At 45.6% G+C, this 22,634-nt stretch overlaps 1 protein-coding gene across 9 annotated transcripts in view; it reads right to left on the reverse strand.

The window, feature by feature from the left end:
• Positions 1–22,634, reverse strand: part of CELF4 (CUGBP Elav-like family member 4) — an 892,259-nt gene that overhangs the window by 26,421 nt on the left and 843,204 nt on the right. For all 9 annotated transcript variants that reach the window (XR_014711730.1, XM_084628820.1, XM_084628815.1 and 6 more), the window contains exon 12: positions 11,932–12,098. Coding sequence is in view for 8 of the 9 variants with exons in the window: in XM_084628820.1 (XP_084484946.1) it covers positions 11,971–12,098 (128 nt within the window). In the remaining variant the exon portion in view is untranslated. The remainder of the gene's footprint in view (positions 1–11,931; positions 12,099–22,634) is intronic.

Raw genomic sequence — 22,634 nt, forward strand, 5'->3', positions numbered from 1 at the left:
TGAGCTTCTCAGGCTAAGATCTGCCAAATAATGGTGGATACTTCCCTTCAATCATAGGCAAGGGTAAAATTACTGACTGTCCATCTAGTTGAACTTTCACCTGCAGTATCCATTTTGGGACTAACTTTTTCCCCCAGTATAAGTCTTCAAAACCGTGATGATTCCTTCTAGGGGAACTTCTGACAAAGTCTAGTGATAGGTAGATGCAGAAATCAGTGAACCAGCAGCTCCAGTATCAAGCTTCATGCTTGTAGGAAATTCTTCGATCATGGGTATAACCCAGATTCCATCTCTGACTCCAGCTTCTGATAACATGTGTAATGTTAGGACTTGGTCAGTGTCTCAAGAGCGCTTGTATTTTCCCACATTATGAATTCCTGACTTTGATTCTTTCTTAGGTTCAGTCATCACAGGTGTATTCTTGGATATATGGTTATTCTGTGTTGCTGGTAGCTGAACTGTGTGACAAGTCAAGGTGATGTGTACTTTCTTCTGGCACTTTCTTCAAATAACCTGACATGCCCAGCAATTCTCCTCAGAGCGTGCAGTTTGCACGCAACAGCCACATGGAAATTCCTTTCATTTCCATGGTCTTCTCTCTCATTGATGTAGGAGGTAAACTTCTCAGTTCACACTAAATTCCAGAGAATCGTTCTCTCTGGTCTCCATTGCAACCGCCACTTCAACAGTCTTCTTGAATGTAAGCGCTGATACAGTCAGTAACTTCTTCTGGACCTGATCATTGTGTAATCCATAGACTAATCGGTCACGCAGGGCATCACTTAATGTTTGTCTGAACTGACAATGCTCTGACGACTTCCTTAAAGCAGCAACAAACTGTGCTCCTGACTCTCCACTTCCCTGATGAAACCAACATCATTCTGCAATCGTTGATGGGTTAGGAGAAAAATGTTCCTGCATTTCCTGCAGTAACTGCAGTGTACGTGGCAGTTCCAGACACAGATGGAGACAACAGGCCATGTGGAAGTCTGTATGCCTTTCGACCCATCACGGTCAGTAAGGCTGAAAATGGTTGTCCATTTGGAATGGTGTTGCAAGTTACAAATTGCTCAAAACATTTGAGGTATGCCACCCACGATTCATGGTTTTTGTTGAACTCATCAACATTGCCTGCAGAAAAGCACCATTTCTCTATTCTACTGTTCTACTGGACTTCATGCCTCCCGGATGCCTTTTCCACTGGGAATTCTTTAAAAAAAAGATCTATGCACCATCTACGCTCGATCACCCTCCACTGGATATGTGTTTGCCACACTCCTTTGGCTGCCTTTGTACTTGGGCTGCCTTTGTTGGCTATAGACCCTCAGTGCAGGCTAAGCTATTTCTCTGCCTGCATGCTTGCACGTGGTCAGGCATTATGTCTGTCTGCTTACTTTGCACAAGCTCTGGGCAGCAGCCTATTCCTTTATGCTGTCTTTATTTGCCTACTTCTCCCTCTCTAGCTAGCCGACTCACGCTGTCCCAGCAGCAAAAACAGCAGCCTGCCACCCTGTGCCTCCAGGTGAACATCTGTCCCCTTTTTTTAAAAGTATTATTTGCTTACTTCTTCTTGCAGGGGAAACTCTGTTCCTTCATAGAACAGAAATGCTGCGTTGCCAAATGTTATCTCTCTGGAGCCAGCGGAGAAGGAGATAGACAGACAGATGCAGAGGGAGTGGATGGAAGCACAGCTATCTACTCTGGTAGGTTTATTGCTCTGGCTGCAAAAGTGAAACTAACATGAAAGTGAGGCTTTGCACTGGGGAGGGGAGCATGCTCAAACATTTAAAGGGACAGGACATCACAGATACCGTGCTTTCAGCTAAACACTTCAAGGACAGAAGTTACTATTGGAGAAGAGGAGCATCCATAGGAACAACACCTTCTCTTCTAGCTCTCCTTCCTTTCTTTAGACCCTCCGTTCTCCTTGCCCATCCATATTATCCTTGACTCTGAATTCTCTTCATTCCTCTTCTGTGTCTGCAATTCTGCTTCTGAGAAAGTGCCTTGACTTGACTACACTGCTTCTGACTTCCCCATTCATGCCTTTCTCCTCTAATGTTAGCAAATGTATTGTAAGGAATAATTCTGCATCAGCTAGTGGTGAGAGGATCTGATAGGCCTTTTCTGCCTCTAACTGTAGTGTTAACAGAGTGCTACCTTCTCATACACCCAAAGAAGTGTTACCACAAGGCCCCCCAATCTTGAGCAATGCCTCTGGGTCTCCATTCATTTCAGAATCCTGTGAAAAGCAGCCTTGCTTGTTTTGAAAACCCTTTGCGGATTTGCATCACCTTCCTCATGCGTCTTGTCTCTCTATTTCTCTTTCTGCCCTCTCTGTTTGTCTTGCCCTGGCTTTTTGTCCTGCCACATAATCTTGCTACGGTTGGTGCAAGAGTCTTCTCTTCTGCAGCTTCTGTATCTCCCCACCACATTGCCTTTCTGTCTCATTTCCAATTTCAGCTGAAAGCATCTTTCTTCTCCCTTGCCTGTACCTCTTGATTTTTCCCTCCCTATGCTATTAACTCTCACACACTAACTGAGCATGTCTTTGCTCCCCTTGTAAGGGATGTATGGAACTTGAATGATGAATAACTAATTATACCTTCTGGCCCTTAAAATAAAAATATTAGAAAAGCTATTCACCTCTTTCAATCCCAAAATAGGATCCACCAATAAAGACAAGAAAATGTTTCACATCATGTGAGACACTTTGTCCAAGGAATCAGCTAAGTTTGGGTAGTCCCCTACCCCATTACAGAAATGAACATGGCTAACCGAGGCTATTGTTAATCACCGAAGCAAGAATCTCTCATAATTTGCACATGTATAAACCTCTGGTTGTGTCTCCATTTGAGTGGTGAACTGTTGATTATACGTTAATGTGGTTCTGGGTGAATTGATAAATTGTTGGTTGATTAAGAATAAGCAAGTGTCCTGGTTTGAGCAATACTGTCCAGGTTGAAAGCTGACCTGGAAAGAACCCAGCGTTCGACGAGTAAGCAAATGCTTCCTGGACTCAATAAAAAGTGGTTATTCTATTAGATTCTGTTATAGACTGGCAAGCCTAGTTTGTTAGATTTCAGCTTTAAAATCTAACGGGCACCCTGGCAAATTCATAAATTGACCCCCCCCCCTTTCATGTTTACGCCCTCTAGTGGCTGGACCGCATAGAAATTTAATTCTGCCTTGAAGTTAATGGATCTGATCTGCGCCAGTAGAAGCTCATGTTGTTTAGATCTAGGTTCAATTCATGCAGACGAGCCCTCCAATCAGGGGCAAGATTACAAGTTCTGGCCCATATGAGAATTTGGATGAACTTCCTCAGCCACTTGGCTGTGACTAAACACCTTTGGAGAGTCACTACCACTGGGGTTTTGTGGCTGCTCTCGAAAGTTTGTTAAGAGGTATGCATCTCTATAGCAAGACCCTTGCTCAATTTCGTTTGGGGTTACCCACTTCAGAAGGGGTGACCAATTGTGAAATGTACTAACGAGCCTCAGAGAGGTTATTTCAGCGTATCAGTGTCAACTGGATGGCAAGAGGGTGAGAACTGGGAAGCTGCTTTCATATCTATTGTTTACCTCTGGAATAACCGTATTATCTAATATGGACACATTGAAGGACACAGTTTTTAATGAGGATCTCTCTATAAATTAAAATAAAATGTTTGTTGTATTGCTTTATGTTATTGTAGCACTCCCAAGACAAACAACGTGGATGCTTTAGCAACCTACCTGGACTCATTTAGGTGCAAACACAGCAATGCTCCTGAATAGCTGCCCTGTTTTTAAGAGGAACCAGTTCCAAATATTGCTGAATGGAGTTTAGCCTTGACGCTGTAATTACTGATTGTAATTTTTGAGCGAATGCAGCGATTAATTATTGTAGTTTTCCATCAGTGCATTATATTGTGTGCCAATCTTAGTATAAGTTCTTAGTATAAGATTGGTATTGAATTTGCAGCTCACAAAACAGAAATTAAGTATTTTAAAATAATAAAGTGATTAGTAATTTGAAAGGACAGTCGGGTTAAAAAATGATAGGCCAAAAAGGAAAACACATTTCTTTACAGGTTTTACTAGCAGCGTAGATAATAAAAACAGAGAGAATTAGTCCCTCTTAGTCAATTTCATTTTTCATGTGTTACACAAAGCCTGGCTTGCAAACAGACTGGGAGGGAATGTTTAATCCCAGTCATCACTGGAATTATAAAAAAGGAAGCAAAAAGAAAAGGAGGACTTGGGGCACCTTAGAGACTAAACAATTTATTGGAGCATAAGCTTTTGTGAGCTACAGCTCACTTCATCGGATGTGAGCTACAGCTCACTTCACATCCGATGAAGTGAGCTGTAGCTCACGAAAGCTTATGCTCCAATAAATTGGTTAGTCTCTAAGGTGCCACAAGTACTCCTTTTCTTTTTGCGAATACAGACTAACACGGCTGTTACTCTGAAACCTATAAAAAAGGAAGGAATTCCTGGAAACATTTTGGTTGATCTAAGGTTTTTCCAATGCCCAATGTTAGGCCTTTCCGAATGAAGCTGCACTGAAATAAGCACCCCTTTGCTCAACTGCATTAAGACTGGAGTTATTGCATCAACATAGTCACACCAATGCAACTTTCTGTAAATTAGGCAAACCTTAAATGATGACTAAGGGATGGATAAGATAACAGTCTGTACAGGAGGGAAAGGAATTGTTTTTATGGGCCTAGGAGGTATAACTACAAGTAATTGAATTAGATTGTACTAAGGGACGTTTAGGTGGATTATCACGATTAACATCCTAACAGTATGATCAATGAGTGTGTGCAATAGTCTCTTAAAGGAAGTGGTACAAGCCTCATGACTTGGGACACTTAAAGGTAGATTGGACAAATGAAAATTCAGTCAAAACTGCAGTTTCATGGAATCATAGAATCGTAGGACTGGAAGAAAACTCGGGAGGTCATCTGAGCCAGTCCCCGGGACTGAGGCAGGATTTAATATTATCTAGACCATCCCTGATAGGTGTTTGTCCAACCTGCTCTTAAAAACCTCCAATGATAGAGATTCCACAACCTCCCTAGGTAATTTGTTCTGGTGCTTAACTATCCTGACAGTTAGGAAGTTTTCCTAATGTCTACATATCCCTTGTTGCAATTTAAGACCATTGCTTCTTGTCCTGTTCTCAGTAATTAAGAAGAACAATTTATTACTCTCCTCTTTATAACAACCTTTTTACATTGAAGTCATCTGAAGTCACAAACAGAGCTGGGCAAAAATTTTCCATCAAAACTTTTTTCCAATGGAAAAATTGGGTTTTTGACTAAACCAACATTTCCACAAATAGCGTCTGCTTTCCTCAACCCTGTTTGTTTTTCATTGAAGAAGTGAAAACCTGAAAACCGAACAGTTTTGTCTGGACACTGAAATATTTTTTGGGGAGGTTGGTTTTCTGACAAAAAGTTGACATTTTCTGCAGACTGTCCCCCTTTTCTGCCTATTTCTAAGCACAAGTGTCAAAGCAGACATCAACACAAGTTTGCAAGTCTGAACGCCCCAACCTTCTGTATTTCCCCCGATATGTCAGACAGGGCAGAATGATCCCAACAGTGCATTCACCAATGCTTTGCTGATGGGGTTTTTCTTCACTTCCCTCTGGAGACTCTCCACAGCCAAAACGGTATCAGCATCAGTAAGTTTTTTCTTGCTACTCCACCTACATTTACCTTTGTTCGGTTTCACTGCATTACTCCTGGCTGGCCTACTCTAATCCACCCCTCTTCACCTTGGGCATTAATAATATTCCCAGCAGAGGAGGCTACAAGGCCGTCAGTAACACTTTTCTGACGATTAATCACCACAATGAAGCCACACTGGGGTAATGGGCAGGTTCGCCAGCCATTTGCACTGCTCTGGGTAACTGCTTTGCTGAGTTAGGGTGAAATTCACCCCTGTGCAGAGGGCCAGCATAAGTCCTATGCACCAATGTATGTTAGCTCTTTACCCAGAGATGAATATTACCACTAGTGATCGGACAGAACTACGGCACTAGGGCTGTATGAATGAGGGAGACTTACAAGAAACCCAAAGCTTGGTGCCATATAAAATGTCCCATAGAAAAGAGGGAGATGCTGTACTTTAAAAACTGCCTGTGAATTAAGTGAGACAGTCTCTGTTCATACAAATGAGACATGGCAGGTCTGAGGGGTTCACCTTGTAGTGTGATGGGTATAATATGGGGGATATCAAGACTTCCTTTCTTACCACCCTTTGTCTGTCTTGTCTATTTAGATGGTAAGCTCTTACGGGCAGGAACGGTCTCTTACTATGTATTTGTACAGAGCTTAGCACAACTGGGCCCTGATCTCAGTTGGGGTCTCCTGTATTGCCATCTTCAAGTGGTTAAAAATCACAACTCAGACCCCAAAAATCGTAAGATTTTTTTTAAAATGACACATTTTGGGTACTTTTTCTTTGCCTTCAGGTTTCTAAGCCTTTAGGGTGCTCAAGTTTCCTAGCTTTTCTCTGCAACTATGAGGGCTAGCAATGTACTTAAAAACAGTACAACCCCCGCCCCAACAAATGCAAACAAGTAAACAAATGAACAATCCCCACCCCCCAAAACAGAGATTCTCACATAATCGCAGGACTCCCGGAGCTGGGGCTTTACCTAACACCAAATATTGTGAGATTTGTGATACAATTATGAGAGAGGGCAAACTGGAGGTTCAGGCCTCTAGGCAGTGTTGAACTGTTACTGTTTCTCCCAATTTACTATGGTGGCTAGGGCAATGGGAAGTGGGGATGGGGCTAGTGTGTGTCCACATGTCCATGGCTGGATAATATGGAGCGGCTATTGCTCTCACTATTAGCAATGTGCCAGCAGTGGCTAGGTAGAGTTATGCTCTTGCTCATACGCTTGTCCCTTAGGTACTGTAATCTGCACCGACATCTTTGCGGTAATCTACAGTACGCCAGTGCTCCTAAGAATGCCAGGCCTTATTTTTTCATTATTTCATGCATTTACGATCTGACAGACACATAAAGTTACCTCAACCTCCCGTTCCTACGGGGAGATTTGTAATAGAATATATTGATTGTGGCCTCAAGCGATCCTCTTTTGTTTCTTCTGCTTTCTTTCCCCTCCCACCCTTCCTTTTGATACAACCTTTGGGATGAGAAAGAACAGAGCAAACAGAAGACAGCCATTTTGGAAGCGTTCTGCCACCTGAAGCCTTCTGGGTTTTGCTCACGGCAGCTTGTGATCTTATCTCCCCCATCCCAGCAAAAAATTTTTGAAGTGTTTGACAGCAACTTTAGCGCATTAGTGAGGAAAACAAAGGACTTTACATCAATGTGGCCTAAACCAAATTGGGTCATAAAAGGGAGATTAGATAAAACATGAATCCAGCATGAGAATTATTTGAGCGAGGAGAGGATTTTTTTATTGGGCGGGGAGGGGGAAAAGAAAATATCCTTGTGTTATCCAATCAGGCTGGATTTAGCTCACTTTTCTGCTGGCAACCTCCCTAATTTTGTAAAGGAGTCCAATAAAACAAATGTTTCTGCTGGAAAGCTGCCAGTTCAGAAAGGTTCTTAAGCACATGCCTACTTTTAAGCACATGTAACTGCCCTGAAGCCAATAAGATGACTTGTGTGCTTACAGCTAGGTGTAAAATTAAGTATCTTAATGAACTGAGTCTGAAAAAAACCCGCTACCCAGGCTAATATATAATGTTCTGTCAGTTCAGTGTGTTGGTTACCTCACAACTTGGCAGTATTTATCTACCTTTGCCTCCCTGCCTTTCGGTCCCCATCATGGGAGCTGTCTTTAGGAATCTTGTTGCTGTGACAGTGCTATGTACTGATTGGCCTCCAATGAGTATGCTTAACTGATGGTACCTCTTATTTCCTCTGTAGCAGAGATGGGCCTAAAACAGGATCTGAATACCTCTGAATCTCCATGACACCGCCTGGTCAGGGAATGTCTTCCCCATTCTAGCTTGCAAAACTACCACCTTCATTTCATTCCAACCCCTCCCCAAGATGAACTTCTTCAATGATCACAAGGGGTCCCATTCTCAGAAAGGCAGCCTCCCTTTCCACCAGTGCCCACCGCAATTCAGCCACAGCTGCATATGAGGCAGACAAAGGCGCACGTCACTCACATCTGCACCCGCTTTTCTTTCTGTTAGGTGCAAAATTGCAAGTGTAAATTTTGCCGGCGCAAACGTCGCCTGCTACAAGTGAGCTGGTCCTCAGGTCTGTCAACATTTACAACAAGGAATGAGGCAATTAGAAAATAATGATTGTTTGTTTATTTAGGAGGCATCCAATCAGGATTAGGGCCCTACTGTGCTGGGCACCACGCTCCCCCCGCGCCCCCTATAATTACAGTCGCTATAGGCAGAGGGTGGAGTAGATTGGATGGTAACAGCTTACTCAGTTTTACTGAAAAACCGGAGAGAAGCCCAGTTAAAACCTGGACTGCGTGGGAGGCTAAGATACTCAACAATTAGAATACTCTGAGCAGAACTGTTGTTTCTGCTCCACAGAAGCCAAGGCAGAAAATAAGCTCTGAAGGACAAGTAGATTTCTGACTCCACCTTGTTTCTCATGATCAGACAATTACTTTTTGTATAATTTATTAGTAAAAACCACTTGCCCTACCCAGGAGCAGCCCCCTTATAATAAGTCAGTGTATGCAGCTCAGCCCTCATGATTAGCCTTATCACGACAAACCAGTGTGGGCAGCCCAGTGCTTAAGAGCCACCCTACAATAACAAACCAGTGTGCACAGCCCAGGGCTCATGATTCACCTATAACAACGAACAAGTGTGTATACTTTAGCACTCAGAGCTACCCTACAATTCTAAGCCAGTGTGCACCGCTCAGCATTCAGGGTGAGATTTTCAAAACTCAGAACTTGCACTCCTAAATCTCTTAAATGCAACTGAAAAATCTCTTAGGCGCACCGGTGTACTGGGTTAAGAAATTAGCGTGCATGCCCCCAGCACCTGCAATAAGAAGCCAGCGTGTGCACAGGATGATGAAGCAAAAAAGCATTTGGATATGGAAACCTATTTCAGTTTCAAGCTTCCAAGGGGCCTTGTCGTAACCAAGGAAAAGAAAATGTATTTAAAAAAGGGTGGAAGAATACTTTGGCCATCATCTTTGTATAATTACATACAAAGGAGTTACTAGATTACTAAGACTGCATCTTTCTTGAGCCATTATCGCCCTGAGAGAGTCAAATGACCTGTGTGAAATTAACATGGTCAACTAATGCATTTACGGAGAGGGAGTTTCTTAATCCACTTCATGTCTTGCCTCCAGTGCATTGATTCTTGAGGGAACAGAGTTTTGCCATGAAGACTAGAATAGGGTATTATTAGTGATAGTCTGCATATCAATTAAAGATGGAAAACTGGGACTAGAACAGCCTGGAAAGTTGGGGAAGGTCAAATCTGGGCAATTGATGGTTGACCCCTAATTCTGTGATGGCCTGAATCAAAATCTTAGATCCCCAAACCCCCCAATGTTGGAAAAGTTTGGAAATCCAAAACTGATCTTTGCAGTTCAGGTACATCTTTGGTACTGGCCTTCTAATAGAAACTTGCAGATAGCTTTAACTACGGAATGGATGGCTACTTCTTCTCCATAATAAACCACTCATCCATATATATATTTTCCTAGGACCTAATTACTGGGGAAACCAGCCAATGCATAACATTTTGGGACCAGTGGGAGAGGAGCTGAGTAGAGTTATGGATGGTCATCAGGAAGAAGAGCAATATCCATTCACCAGATCGGGGACAATGGTTTCTACCTTACCATGTGCTGACACACTGTAACTTGCCAAACCATGAACCAGGTCATGCCCTTTTTGGAAAGGAATGCCTCTGGTCCTTGAAGATAGGAACTGAACTATCATCAGTGATGTTTCAATGCCACCATGCTAGGCAGGAGCCATCAGAAATACCAGAGTTCTACCAATGCAGCACCAGGCTGGCTGCTTCTGCACCACCTATCAGGCTGGCTGCTTCTGCACCACCTCTCAGCACCACCTATCAGTAGCTAACTGGCAGGGCACTCTTAGTGCAGTAATGCTGTTACTTTGCGTTGGAGACGAGAAACAGCTGTTGCAGGGACAGAATGTATCCATTTTCAAAAGCACTTAAGTGACTTAGGATCCTACTTCCCATTTTCAAAAATCACGTAAGGTTTTTAGGTGCCTAACTCCCACTGAAATAAATCAATGGGAATTAGGTGCCTAAGTACCTTTGAGGATGTTGGTCTTAGAAGCCGAAGTCTCACTGAAAATGCTAAGCACCGATGGGTATAGCGATACAATGATAAAAGACCTGCAGCATGGCCATGGTTGACTCGGGACAGCTTACTCGGGCTTAGGTTTCATCCACACAGGGATTAAAAAACCCTGGCTGGCCTGGGCCAGCTGACTTGGACTCACGGGGATTGGACTGTGGGGCTAAAAATTGCTGTACAGACATCTGGGCTCAGGCTGGATCCCCAACTCCGGGACCCCCCCACTCTCACAGGGTCCCAGAACGTGGTCTCCAGGCCAAGCCCGAATGTCTACACAGCAATTTTTAGCCTCACAGTCCAAACCCCTTGAGTCCAAGTCAGCTGACCCAGGCCAGCCGGGTTTTTTTAATCCCTGTGTGGATGAAACCTAAGCCTGGGTTCTGACTTGGGTTTGAACCCAAGCCCCCCATCCATCCACATACAAATCAGCTGGACTCAGATCAGTAAGCACTCAGGACCCAAGTCATATAACTCATACTGAGGGGGCGCTTCAGAACCCAAGTTCTGCAGTGACTTGGGTCCATGCCCGGGTGGACACAGCTCAAGCCAGAAGGTCTGCTTAGGGCAGTGTGGAGGTGTTAACACGGCTGGGAGACCCGGATCCAGCAGTCATAAATCCAAGTTTACAAGGCAATGTGGATGACCATGTGCAGGCTTGGAAGAGGACAGTCCACAAGCCCAGGTCCTGTAGATCCGTGTTTACAATGCAGTGTAGACATACCCTGTGTGACTTCTGAAAATGGGACACTTCGGATCTTTCGAAAAGTTTATCCAAAGCCTAGACTCCATTTTGCTGCCAGGGGCAGGCTTAAATTCCACCTAAACAAGTGAGTTGTGCTGGTATTTTTGGCACTGTTGTATGTGCTTAGAAATTCCCTTAGCGTACCATGTTTGCTGCCTCCCAACAGAAAACAATTTACTGTCCAGGAGGCTAATCCTGAGGTCATTATTCCGTTTTTAACCAAGTCCTCACTCCAGCAAAGCTCCTGTTGGCTTCAGTGGGAGTTTTATCTTAGTAAGGAATTAACAGAAGCTGAGGGAGGACATGAGCATGGATTCCTTTATCCATTTCTCTAGTTCAGCAAGGAAGATATTAGGGGCTATTTAGTTGTCAAGGAGACCTATTTGCAGGACTCTGTCACGCTGAGATGAAACTGGACATGGACTATACCATACGAAGAATGAAAAATGTTTTGGAACATTTGCAACATGGAGCTACTGCTCTATACGCCGGACTGGTCCAACTGCTTGGAATTAAACTGCAGCCTGGTTCCCACCTCTTAATTACAGGTTGTCTTCAGCCTCAGAATCCTTTCTATGGCTGAGCAAGTGACCGGAACAGCTGCTATCCTCCCTAGTGGTCAGGAAGACGCATCATAGTCACACGATGCCACAGGGAGGAGGATATTGGCCTGTCCCACATTTAGCCTCTTTCTACCAAAGTGCACACACAGACAGTTCCTGTTTTGTGTGCATGTGTGCGTGTGGTGGTGTGGCTCTAGCCAGAGACCTAGTGGAAAAGATAGAAGCCAGAGAATTGCAGAACTAATCTTTCTTTAGGGTCCACAACACAGATTCTGTACAACAACAGGTGACATCCCCTCCCCCGTGCAGTTACCTGTGCTAGTCATGTGTATCCAGCGGTTCCCACAACTCTTCAGTAGGGACGGTTAGCATCCTTCGGCCTCTTCAGCTGCACCTTCAGCCTCTTCATGCCAATCTGGAAACCATTCATAGCCTGGATGGCAGCCTGGGCACTGGCGGGGTTGTCAAAACTCACAAACCCTGTCAAAACAGGAGGCAAGGCGGGGGGTTTAACGAACTGAAGGGGGCTGCAGCACTACATGCAAGACCACTTAGAATGAACATGGGGTGTGGGCGAGGAAAGGACTGGGGAGGTGGGTGGGAGGGAGGGAGGGTGAGGGGAAGATGGTTGCCAATGGGGTGGGTTGTTACAGATCACAGTATCTGATCCGAAAGCAGTTCCAGACATCACACCACACAGAGTCCGGGGCCCTGAGTGTTTGCACCCCAGCATTAATGCACGCAGCTCTGAGGCTATGTCTAACTGCGAGTTGGCACTTGTCATGAGTCATTTTCAAGGCACTTATTCTGTGTGTGTCTCTCTCTCTCCCAAGGCTGGGGTAAATCTGCTTCTACCACCCTTGATGTTTCCCTCTTATCTTCTCTGCAGCACCTTCTCCTCTCCCTGCTGCATCTATGAATGAGGGAACTTGATATAGCCATAACTACTTGCTTATAATGGCAGAGTAAATATGGGAGAACCCAATGACTTTCCCATGCCAACCTGAGCTGGCTCAAACCCTAGACCATCAGCACTGAAAGCTTGAACAGTTATCACTTGAAGTGAAGGAGCAGCTCTGTTAACTGATAGCTGTAGGGGACTCTTATTCACACCTTTGAGGGAGGCAAACACCCACACTTCCCTAATGGGGGTTACATGAGTAGCTCGGGTTACTCTGCATGGCATCTAGACAGCACTGCACTTTGCAAGCGAGCTCGCTGTGATGGGAATCACCCTCAGTGACTGGACATGTGAATGGGGTAATTATAAGGGGCTAAGGGGACCACTTTGGGACCAGACGAGCGAGGGCAGGTCAGTTCCCAGCATGTTGGGACAGAGGCTGAGCAGAGATGCAGCTAGACCAAGTCCATGGTGTGCTGGAGTAGCCAGCCTAGTTTACATACTTGGAACGGAGTCTTATTTATTATTTTGTAATGGGGGAGAGCGGAGCTTGTCATTGTGGCTTCGCCCCCCCAATGGCTGGAGGCCATTATAATGACACGGATGCTAATGGGATTAGCTACTACTTGGGGTCCTACTTTAGATCCAGCAATAGAAACCTGTGCTTCTGAAGACTGCTGGGAGTTCTGCCCTCCCTTCCGGGTGCGCATTTAGCTGGTAATTGGTGTCTGGCGAAGCATGAGGCAACCACAACATGCCAGAAATGCCCCTCATGCTCCAGCCATGAGCATCCTCATGTGTTGTCCGCCTCCCTTGGGTCTGTGCATAGATACTGTGTAACAGCCTGTGCTGGTCATCCCCCTACACAGGGCTCCGGCAGCACAAACCATCCAGGGTCTGCTGATAAACAGGGTGAGGCAAAGAGGCAGTTTTAGAACCCCCAAAAGCTAAGGATGAGCCCTTGCTGACAGATACATGCCTGCCCCTGACAATGGAATGGAACGTGGTTTGCAGCCCTGCCCCTCCATACGCTCAGAGTCCTCATCAGTGTCTCATCTCTGAGCTAATCCTTGGCTATCAGCAAGTCTCACATGCTACAGGACTGATTTCTTTCACAAATCACACACAGACACACACACACACAAACCAGTCTTAAACCCACACACTCTCTGCCTTTGGCTGTTAATGCAGCTCTGTGAGAGGCCGTGAAACGAATGAAATTAAGGGTTACATCAAGGTGAGATGATATCCTACGTGAGTGTGGCAGTCACATCTTCAAGTGGCAGTGATGGGTCAGCACATGGAACTAACTTGTGCTCCCTTCCCCAGCACCAAAGTCAGTAATCAGTTCTTTGTGGAGTTGCCCTTAGAGCACAACACAGATGAGGAGGTTCTGGTATTGCAGTGGTGAAGATAGGAGCAAAGACCTTTGCTTGCCCCTCATGCTTGACGTTTGCTTGCCCCTCATTTCTTGACAGAAAGCTGGAGCGCAATGGTAGAGGAAACTCATGAAAGAGTCAATCAGATCTTGGATGTTGTTACATAACAATTATCCTGCCCCCGGGATCATGGATCAGCCAAGAAGAGGTCTGATAATGTGAGGATTCTAGGTTGTGTGTGATTGGTTGACTGACTTGTCACTCAATAGGGCCCTGATCCTGCTGCGAATGAAGGAGCTAGCAAAGCTCCCATGGACTTCAGTGGAGCAGGAGCAGGCCCTGGGAGCTGCAATGGGTGTATTTCCCTAGATCACTAAGTTGAAATTGCTAGTCACCTGGCCCATGTCTTTGAATGCAGCTCTTAATGAGAGCTGTTTCCCCCCCCCCCCCCAACTCTCTTCTAGGCTCTTAGTGCTCTTATTCCAGACATGAGAAGAACATGCCTCATGCCAAGTTGGGCTGGTTTCAGCTGGGTAACTACCAACAGTCATGTATTGAACTACCTCTGAATGTGGGGTTCCACCCTCTCAGCTGTCTCCCTTGCAAAATACATTGTGCCCACCGTTTCCATAGCCCAGGACCCATCTGTCTAGGATCTACATCCTGATGTTACAGCGGTGCTAATTAATGGATGTCTGGGTCGGGCACTCCTGAAGGCGGTGCCCGAGGTGGGAACTTAGTCAAACTCTCACAGACAAGAAACTCCAGCTGCGTGTCAGCCACATGCTCTATTGTGCTGCTTTTCTACAGAGGCAGTGGGATTTAGTAGGATTTGTTTTGCACCAGTACATCTATGCTCCACGCAGGGCTTTACACTGGGGTAACGACAACGATGTAGTTAGTCCACTGACAGTTTCTCTTGTCTGAACAAGCTCAAAGCCTTATAATGGTGCTACTAAGCCATAGCTTTTACAGTAGACTTCTGAGGGTGACCGTTCTGTGTAACACCACATGGAATACTAACGGGTGGCACTTGCGAAGATGATAGAAAAGGTGGTCACCAACCATGTTGCACAGATGGCATAGGGAAAAAAAGCAGGGAGAGGTACCTGGATGTTCTTTGGTATTGGGTATGTACCCTGGGCCAGGCTTAGGGTTCTTTAGAATGTCCTTTTTTCAGACTTCTTTCATCAAATGTCACAATTTTCCACTGGTACTTCAGTGCATGGCATGAAAAATGCTCTGCTAGCCAGAAGCTGGTGTGGCATTTCCCAGGAGCAGAGAGCCAATGTCTCCCGTCTAAAGGTGATCGTTTTGGCCACGAGTGGCCTGATGTGCTTGGGAGGCTCTGTTACAGGTTGTATAGAGCTGAGTGTATTATTTCTGGGGGATGCTTTGCAGGCTGGTAAGGCAGTTACCTGGACTCCAAATAGCAGAGATGCTCTGGTTCAACTTGAAAGCTGAGATGCCACAGTGCTGGGCGATGGATTGATAGACAATAGTGACTTTTCAGGTCAGATGCCTGCTAGTGGATTAGATAACGGCCACCTCATGCCATTCTTCTTCTGAAGAAATTTTGCAAGCAGGATAATGACAATGAGCAACATTTTGCTCTCTATTATTCAAGGGTGAATCCAGAGTAACTCCACCAACTTCAGCAGATCTACTCCAGTTTTAAACTGCCAACACTTAGAGGGGAATTTGGCACAAAAAATACGCCTTAAACATTTTACTGAATGTCTTTAATTCTGGGGTCTGCTGCTATTGACTTTAAAGCACTACTTTAATGCACCACCAATTCTGGTTAACACCCCCTACTTTTTAACATCTCTCCTGCATTGTGGTCCCCACTCTTGAAGGACAAAGAAAGAGAGGGAGAGGTTAAAAAGCTTAAAGCAGTTTCTGTGCATCAGTTAATTAATAAACTGAGAAAGATATGTACCAGTCTGTAGATGGTTGGTAGGAGGACACGGTTTTGTGATAAATCTATTTTATGTTTTTTTCAGAAATTTATGTAAAACGGCCGATCTAATAAATGATTTACCAAGGTAGTAAAGGATCAAGAAATTTGCTAGGACTGCAGCTCAGAGCGTTGAATCTCCCTTGTTCTGCACTTCTTAGCGTATGTGCAACGTGCCTCAAGTGGTACGTGACCAGGATTCATCTCCGAATTTGGTCCGCTGGTTGAATCAGTAGCTTCCCCGACTAGGGCTGGGTACGGATGGGGAGTGTGATGTGAACGCTGATCCATGCCTTCCCTGTTCTGCACTGCACTGCACTTCCAAAAAGTTGTCAGCTACAGAGTCCATGGCTTCTCCTGACCCACCTCTCCCTCCCTGACTGTGACATGACCAGTGGGCAGCAACAAGGACAGAATAATGGGGAGCTGGATTTTCCCCATCCCCCATTTCTTTCCCTGGCTGTTGCTTCAGGCTGCAGAAAAGTGGGACTCTTAGGGGCTCTCAGAGCACAGCATGCCTTTCCCACCACAGAAACAGTCTTGGATGGGTTGCGTCCAGAGCGGGCTCCAGCTTTTTTGCCACCCCAAGCGGCGAAGGGAAAAAACCCCCAAACCAAGCCAGGTTGAGCTGCCGCCGAAGTGCCGCCGAAGAGGAAGAGAGGGACTGCAGGGCCTGCCGTGATGATGGACGGAGTGCCGCCCCTTTCTATTGGACGCCCCAGGCGCCTGCTTCCTTCACTGGTGCCTGGAGCTGGACCTGGTTGCAACACTGTGGGGCACTAAGAAGGTTGCTCCCTGACTGCTCTTCCATTTAAACCACCCCAGATGGGGAGTGGGGAGAATGGGGAAGAGCAGATCACATGTCTACTTCAGAGGTGTACTTGAACGCTGCTTTGCACCCCAAAACACTTCAGCCTTGATCCTGCAGGTCCTTGCGAGGTGCTAATAAGCACCAGAGTAAATGGTAGCCATGTGTGGGCATGAGTTAGGCTAAGCATTCAGCCCAGTCCTCAGTGGTTGTATGGCAAGTCTCAAAGTCTTGTGTGCCCACTCCCTTAGTGGCAGGGTGCAAGGAGAATGGGTGGTGTGAGGAGATACAGCCTCAGGCACAATTATCAACATGCAAGTGAGCCTCTTGCCTACCCACAGCCACTCTTAGGTTTCACTCCTTCTACTAGGCTGGAATACCATGGTGTCCATTGCAGCAGGCTCTCTTCAGCATGTGATCCTCTGGGCTTTCTGCTCAGCACCAGGCTTGGTGACTGCACAGGGCAGGATCAAGTCCAGCATGTATGTAGCTGTGCAAACAATGAGACATCGCTCAGTTGCTATTAGAGATAGGCCCGAACCCAAACCAGTCCCATTCCTAGAGATCTGAGCAGAGAAGCTGAGGATGGAATGGATATGGAGAGTGACCGAACTCATGCCTACAGATGAACCTTCTAGGACATAGTTATAACATTGTTAGGGTGACATATGGGGGGAGGGAGAGAGGAACGCTTGCACTTGTCATTGCTCAGGTTGTGTCTGTTGTGTGGCTAAGAAAGGACTTCAGGTCTCCTGGACTTGGCACTCTTGTCACCTACACTAAATTTGCTTCAATGAGCGAATTAATGAGTGGGAAAGAAAGATACAGAACATATCCACTCTCTCAGCAGAGCTGATTCCTTCAGTGTGGCTAACTGCCGGGAGGTTTCTGCAGTTCTTTGTAAGCATATTGCTCCAGGGATGGTCACTCCCTTAAGACCTTCATTTTCCCACACTTTGTAGGCAGGAACTCAAGTGATTCCTGGAGCATGATTGTGTTGGCTTAATATTTCCAACAAAGAGAAACAGGAAGCTAAAATGAGAACCGAAGTTGTGAAGGAAACATACTGCAAGGGCCCATGCTACACTGGCTGAGGAATGGACTGGATTTCTTAGCAGGCCTTTTCCATCTTCATTTACTGTTATTCCTGGGTTTGACATACTGATGAGCCAATAACCAGCGTTTGTCCTTTTTTCCTTCTGGCACTGGAAGCATCTTCCATCAGAAGACGCAAGTTCTGCACACACATACTACCATCGAGCTGGGCACTGCTGAGAATCTAATCCAAGCCTGAGCAGCCCGGGGAATATTCTGTTGTCCTCAACTTCTTGGTGCTGGGATGGCCTGTGGAGGAAAGCTTAGTCACAATGAACTGTTGGGATGGGGGCTGGAAAGCAGCAGCCCTTAGCTGTTCTCTGTCAGAAGAACATACTGTGTCTAAGAAATTCTTTATCTCATGGTTAAAAGTGCTTTAAAAACCAAACCATGAATGAGTCACTATAAAAAAAATAGTGACCCCAATTCAATTTACGTCCCTTTGTTTTCCATGTATCACAACCAAGCATTTTTGAGAACTCTCCTTGTGTTCAGAGACAGAGACAACAGCCTTTAGCCTCAAATCAAAGTGGTTTTAGACTGAAAGCACATGGCTGCACTTTGTGCGTGGAGAAAAAATGTAACTCTCCTATTCTCCAGCTTCATGTTCTTTTTTTCCCCAAGTAGTGTCCCTGGTTCATCATGGGGTAGCCCACAGCTTCAGACTGATCTTGGTGGCATGTCTCTTCACTCCAGTCCCCGGTTGAATATGTTCTGACTTTTCCCATGTGACATCAGTGGCTTGAAGTAATGCCCAATATATAGGTAATTCATCACACACACTTTTCTGACAGCCACTCCAGAAAACAATGGTTGTTAACTTATTGCAGGTGGTTGTCAGAAGTAAATGGGAACTGGAATCCTTCGTCCTCTTTTGTTCCCTTTCCGTATCCCTAATATGTTCGATTCACAGGTGAGGAGGTAGCAGCCTCAATGGAAGTGGGAAGCAACTCTGGTAGTTGAGGAAAGTTTGGGACTGGATAGGGAGGCTGAATTCCCAGTTTCTGTTATTTATCACAGTAGCACCTAGATACCCCAACTGAGACCAGGGCCTCACTCTGCTGGATGCTGTACATACCCATCATAAGAAACAGTCCCCTTCCCCAAAGGGCTTACAGTCTAAATAGACAAGACAGACTAAAGGTGAAACTGAGGCACACACTGGCAACGTGACTTGCTCAACAGCATACAGCAGGCCAGCGACAGAACCAGGAACACAACCCAGCTCTCCTGACCATGCATCCCATAGCCAATCATCTCACAGCTCCTCTGTCGGTCAATAGAAAATGATTGAGTAACTGCATGCAGTCCACAAAATACAATAGTTTGTTGGAGGGTCCCATGCTAAATTGCTCCCGTCAGCGCTAAATCAACGGCACCGTCTGGATGACTACAAGCACAGAGCGACCATAGTCAGGACTGTTCAAATAGGGTTCTACATGAATCCCAGATGACCAAACGACCACTCTCTCTGCCACAGAGCAGATGCAGATCTAGTGTCCTTCTAATGGAACACTCACAGGAAACCCACTCAGAAACCTTGCAGCATCAGCTCACACAGCACAATCATGAGGTCCAACTGTTGTATATTTCATCAGCACAGAATGATGCCCACAGTCCAGACAAGTACTTTTGTTTAGAAAAAACACCCGATAGTCCCATAATTTATTGTTGTGATTTTTTGCAGTTGTTCTGTTTTGCTTCTCCTTTCCTTTCTCCCTTTCATTTGTTGCTTTCACATTCTACATCTGTTCAGACTGTAACCTCTTTACAGTGGCCCAAGTTTTCAGAAGTGGCGAGTGATTTTGGGTGCTCAACTTAAGACACCTGATTTTCAGAAAGATGCTGAGCCATTGAAAATCAGGCCATTTTTTCACATCTGAAGCTGGGCATGCACCAAAATGAGGCAATGAAAATCGCTCGTCGCTTTTGAAAAATTAGGCCAGTGTATTTATTTAGGGTCTATCATGGACAATGTTCCCTCTAATTTTTGACAGGTCATGTGTGCAGAAAATGTCTTCTGTGCAAATTGTTGTGCTGTGCAAATTTTTTGCACGTGGTGTTCCGCCGTGTGCGTGGGGTTTAGGATCTGTGTGGGCACACACATGCGCACAGCTTAGAGGGAACAGTGATTGCGTACCATCCAAAAGGTATGGCTGACTGTTATTTATTGATAATTAATTAAGAATAATAAGGAAAGATAGATATAGGCTGCCATTCCATGTGTCTAGATTTGCTCCTGAGAAAATAACAGGTCAGGTTTCAAGGAAACTAGATGTGAAAAATTAGGGAGGGTTAAGGTCAGTGCGTGGCTACTGGTTATGGCATACCTTCCCCTAACCCAGGAGGAGGGTGGATTGAGCTAGCTGCACAATGACTTTTAAAACTGCAGGCAAAAAATGTGCATGCAATTGGATGCTTCATTTGCACATGCAGTTAACATCACTGAATGCATGATTTGTGTATATTGCATACACAAGTGGCCTCTTGGACACATAACTGCCCATTTACATGGGCAACTGCCAGATTTGTCCATGCTGTGGTGGTAACTGCACATGAAAATTAGGCGCTCACTTTTAAAGACACCATGACCAATGTCATGCTGACCATGCCAGCATTAACTGGAGCCAGCTCCCCACCACTCAGCGAAGCGCTCATCCAAGGGACGACCCAGAGAAGCAGATCTCCTGCACTCTAGGGGCTGGCACAGGTAGCAGGGCAGATGTATTACCCTACCTATCTTAAGTCCTTATATGGCCCCCATTACTCTAGTATCTGAGAACCTCACGATTGTCATTGCATTATCCACAGCACCCAGTGAAGGAGGAAAGTGCGTTTATCCTCATTTTACGCATGAGGAACTGAGGGTACAGAGAGTATCATAGAATATCAGGGTTGGAAGGGACCCCTGAAGGTCATCTAGTCCAACCCCCTGCTCGAAGCAGGACCAATTCCCAGTGAAATCATCCCAGCCAGGGCTTTGTCAAGCCTGACCTTAAAAACCTCTAAGGAAGGAGATTCTACCACCTCCCGAAGTAACGCATTCCAGTGTTTCACCACCCTCTTAGTGAAAAAGTTTTTCCTAATATCCAGTCTAAACCTCCCTCATTGCAACTTGAGACCATTACTCCTCGTTCTGTCATCTGCTACCATTGAGAACAGTCTAGAGCCATCCTCTTTGGAACCCCCTTTCAGGTAGTTGAAAGCAGCTATCAAATCCCCCCTCATTCTTCTCTTCTGCAGGCTAAACAATCCCACCTCTCCTCATAAGTCATGTGTTCTAGACCCCTAATCATTTTTGTTGCCCTTCGCTGGACTCTCTCCAATTTATCCACATCCTTCTTGTAGTGTGGGGCCCAAAACTGGACACAGTACTCCAGATGAGGCCTCACCAATGTCGAATAGAGGGGAACGATCACGTCCCTCGATCTGCTTGCTATACCCCTACTTATACATCCCAAAATGCCATTGGCCTTCTTGGCAACAAGGGCACACTGCTGGCTCATATCCAGCTTCTCGTCCACTGTCACCCCTAGGTCCTTTTCCGCAGAACTGCTGCCTAGCCATTCGGTCCCTAGTCTGTAGCGGTGCATTGGATTCTTCCATCCTAAGTGCAGGACCCTGCACTTATCCTTATTGAACCTCATCAGATTTCTTTTGGCCCAATCCTCCAATTTGTCTAGGTCCTTCTGTATCCTATCCCTCCCCTCCAGCGTATCTACCACTCCTCCCAGTTTAGTATCATCCGCAAATTTGCTGAGAGTGCAATCCACACCATCCTCCAGATCATTTATGAAGATATTGAACAAAACCGGCCCCAGGACCGACCCTTGGGGCACTCCACTTGATACCGGCTGCCAACTAGACATGGAGCCATTGATCACTACCCGTTGAGCCCGACAATCTAGCCAGCTTTCTACCCACCTTATAGTGCATTCATCCAGCCCATAACTAAGTGACTTGCCCAAGGTCACACAGGAAGTCTGTGGCAAAGCAGGGAAATGAACCAGGATAACACTCCAACCACTGAACCATTCTTCCATCACTAGCCGTCTGTTGCATCTCTGCAAGTTCACCTGGATTTCAGGAGAGCCATTGGTTTAGGGGGATAAGCCCTTCCCATTCCCCAGAGGCAGAGCACATCAATCCTTGCCTGCCCATAGAATCATTAGATGGGCTCTCCCTGCAGTACAAACTCAGGGAGCTCCCCTTGCCCTCCATCAGAAAACCCTGCTTAGGGGACAATGTGCCCTGAGTGAAGATATACGGCTCCTAACGTGCTGACAGCTCTTTACAAAAAGTAAATAATAATGAAGAATAACAACATGCAATTGTCTGGCTGCTGGCCCACCTACTGGGGAAAAAGTGCATCGCTTTGCCCTTGGTCTGTCTCAGAACGTGCCTTACTTTGATTGCTAAAGCCACCAAATTGTGAGGCACCGAAGTGGGAAGACTTTTCTGTGGGGGAGGAAACAGTCTGCTTCAAAACAGCTTCTCGTCTCAGTGTCGGAGCCTACTCCTCTGCAGCCTGTCCCCTCCACCTCCTTATTACCTCAGCTCCTTTCATTTCTCATCTCTTCTATTTACACCCGTGCTGATGCCTCTCAATTTCTCTCTGCCCTCGTTTATTAGTCCTATCGATGAATGGAGGTTTTCATTTAATTATTCTGCAAGGTCTTTACCTGGCCATGTTCCTTAAACCATGCACTAGTTGCTGTCGTGCAATTTTTTAGCACTGTAAAGAATTTCAGGATACAGTTTGTATGAAAGTAGCTCTATAATGTACATGCGTATTTGAAGGTATTGTACTGTAATGTGATTTATAGCTATTGAAACCCTCAGTAATGGAGTATGTCTGAAGACCAAGGACATC

Source organism: Lepidochelys olivacea (assembly GCF_965140295.1).
Source record: "Lepidochelys olivacea isolate rLepOli2 genome assembly, chromosome: 5".
Classification (NCBI taxonomy): Eukaryota; Metazoa; Chordata; order Testudines; family Cheloniidae; genus Lepidochelys; species Lepidochelys olivacea.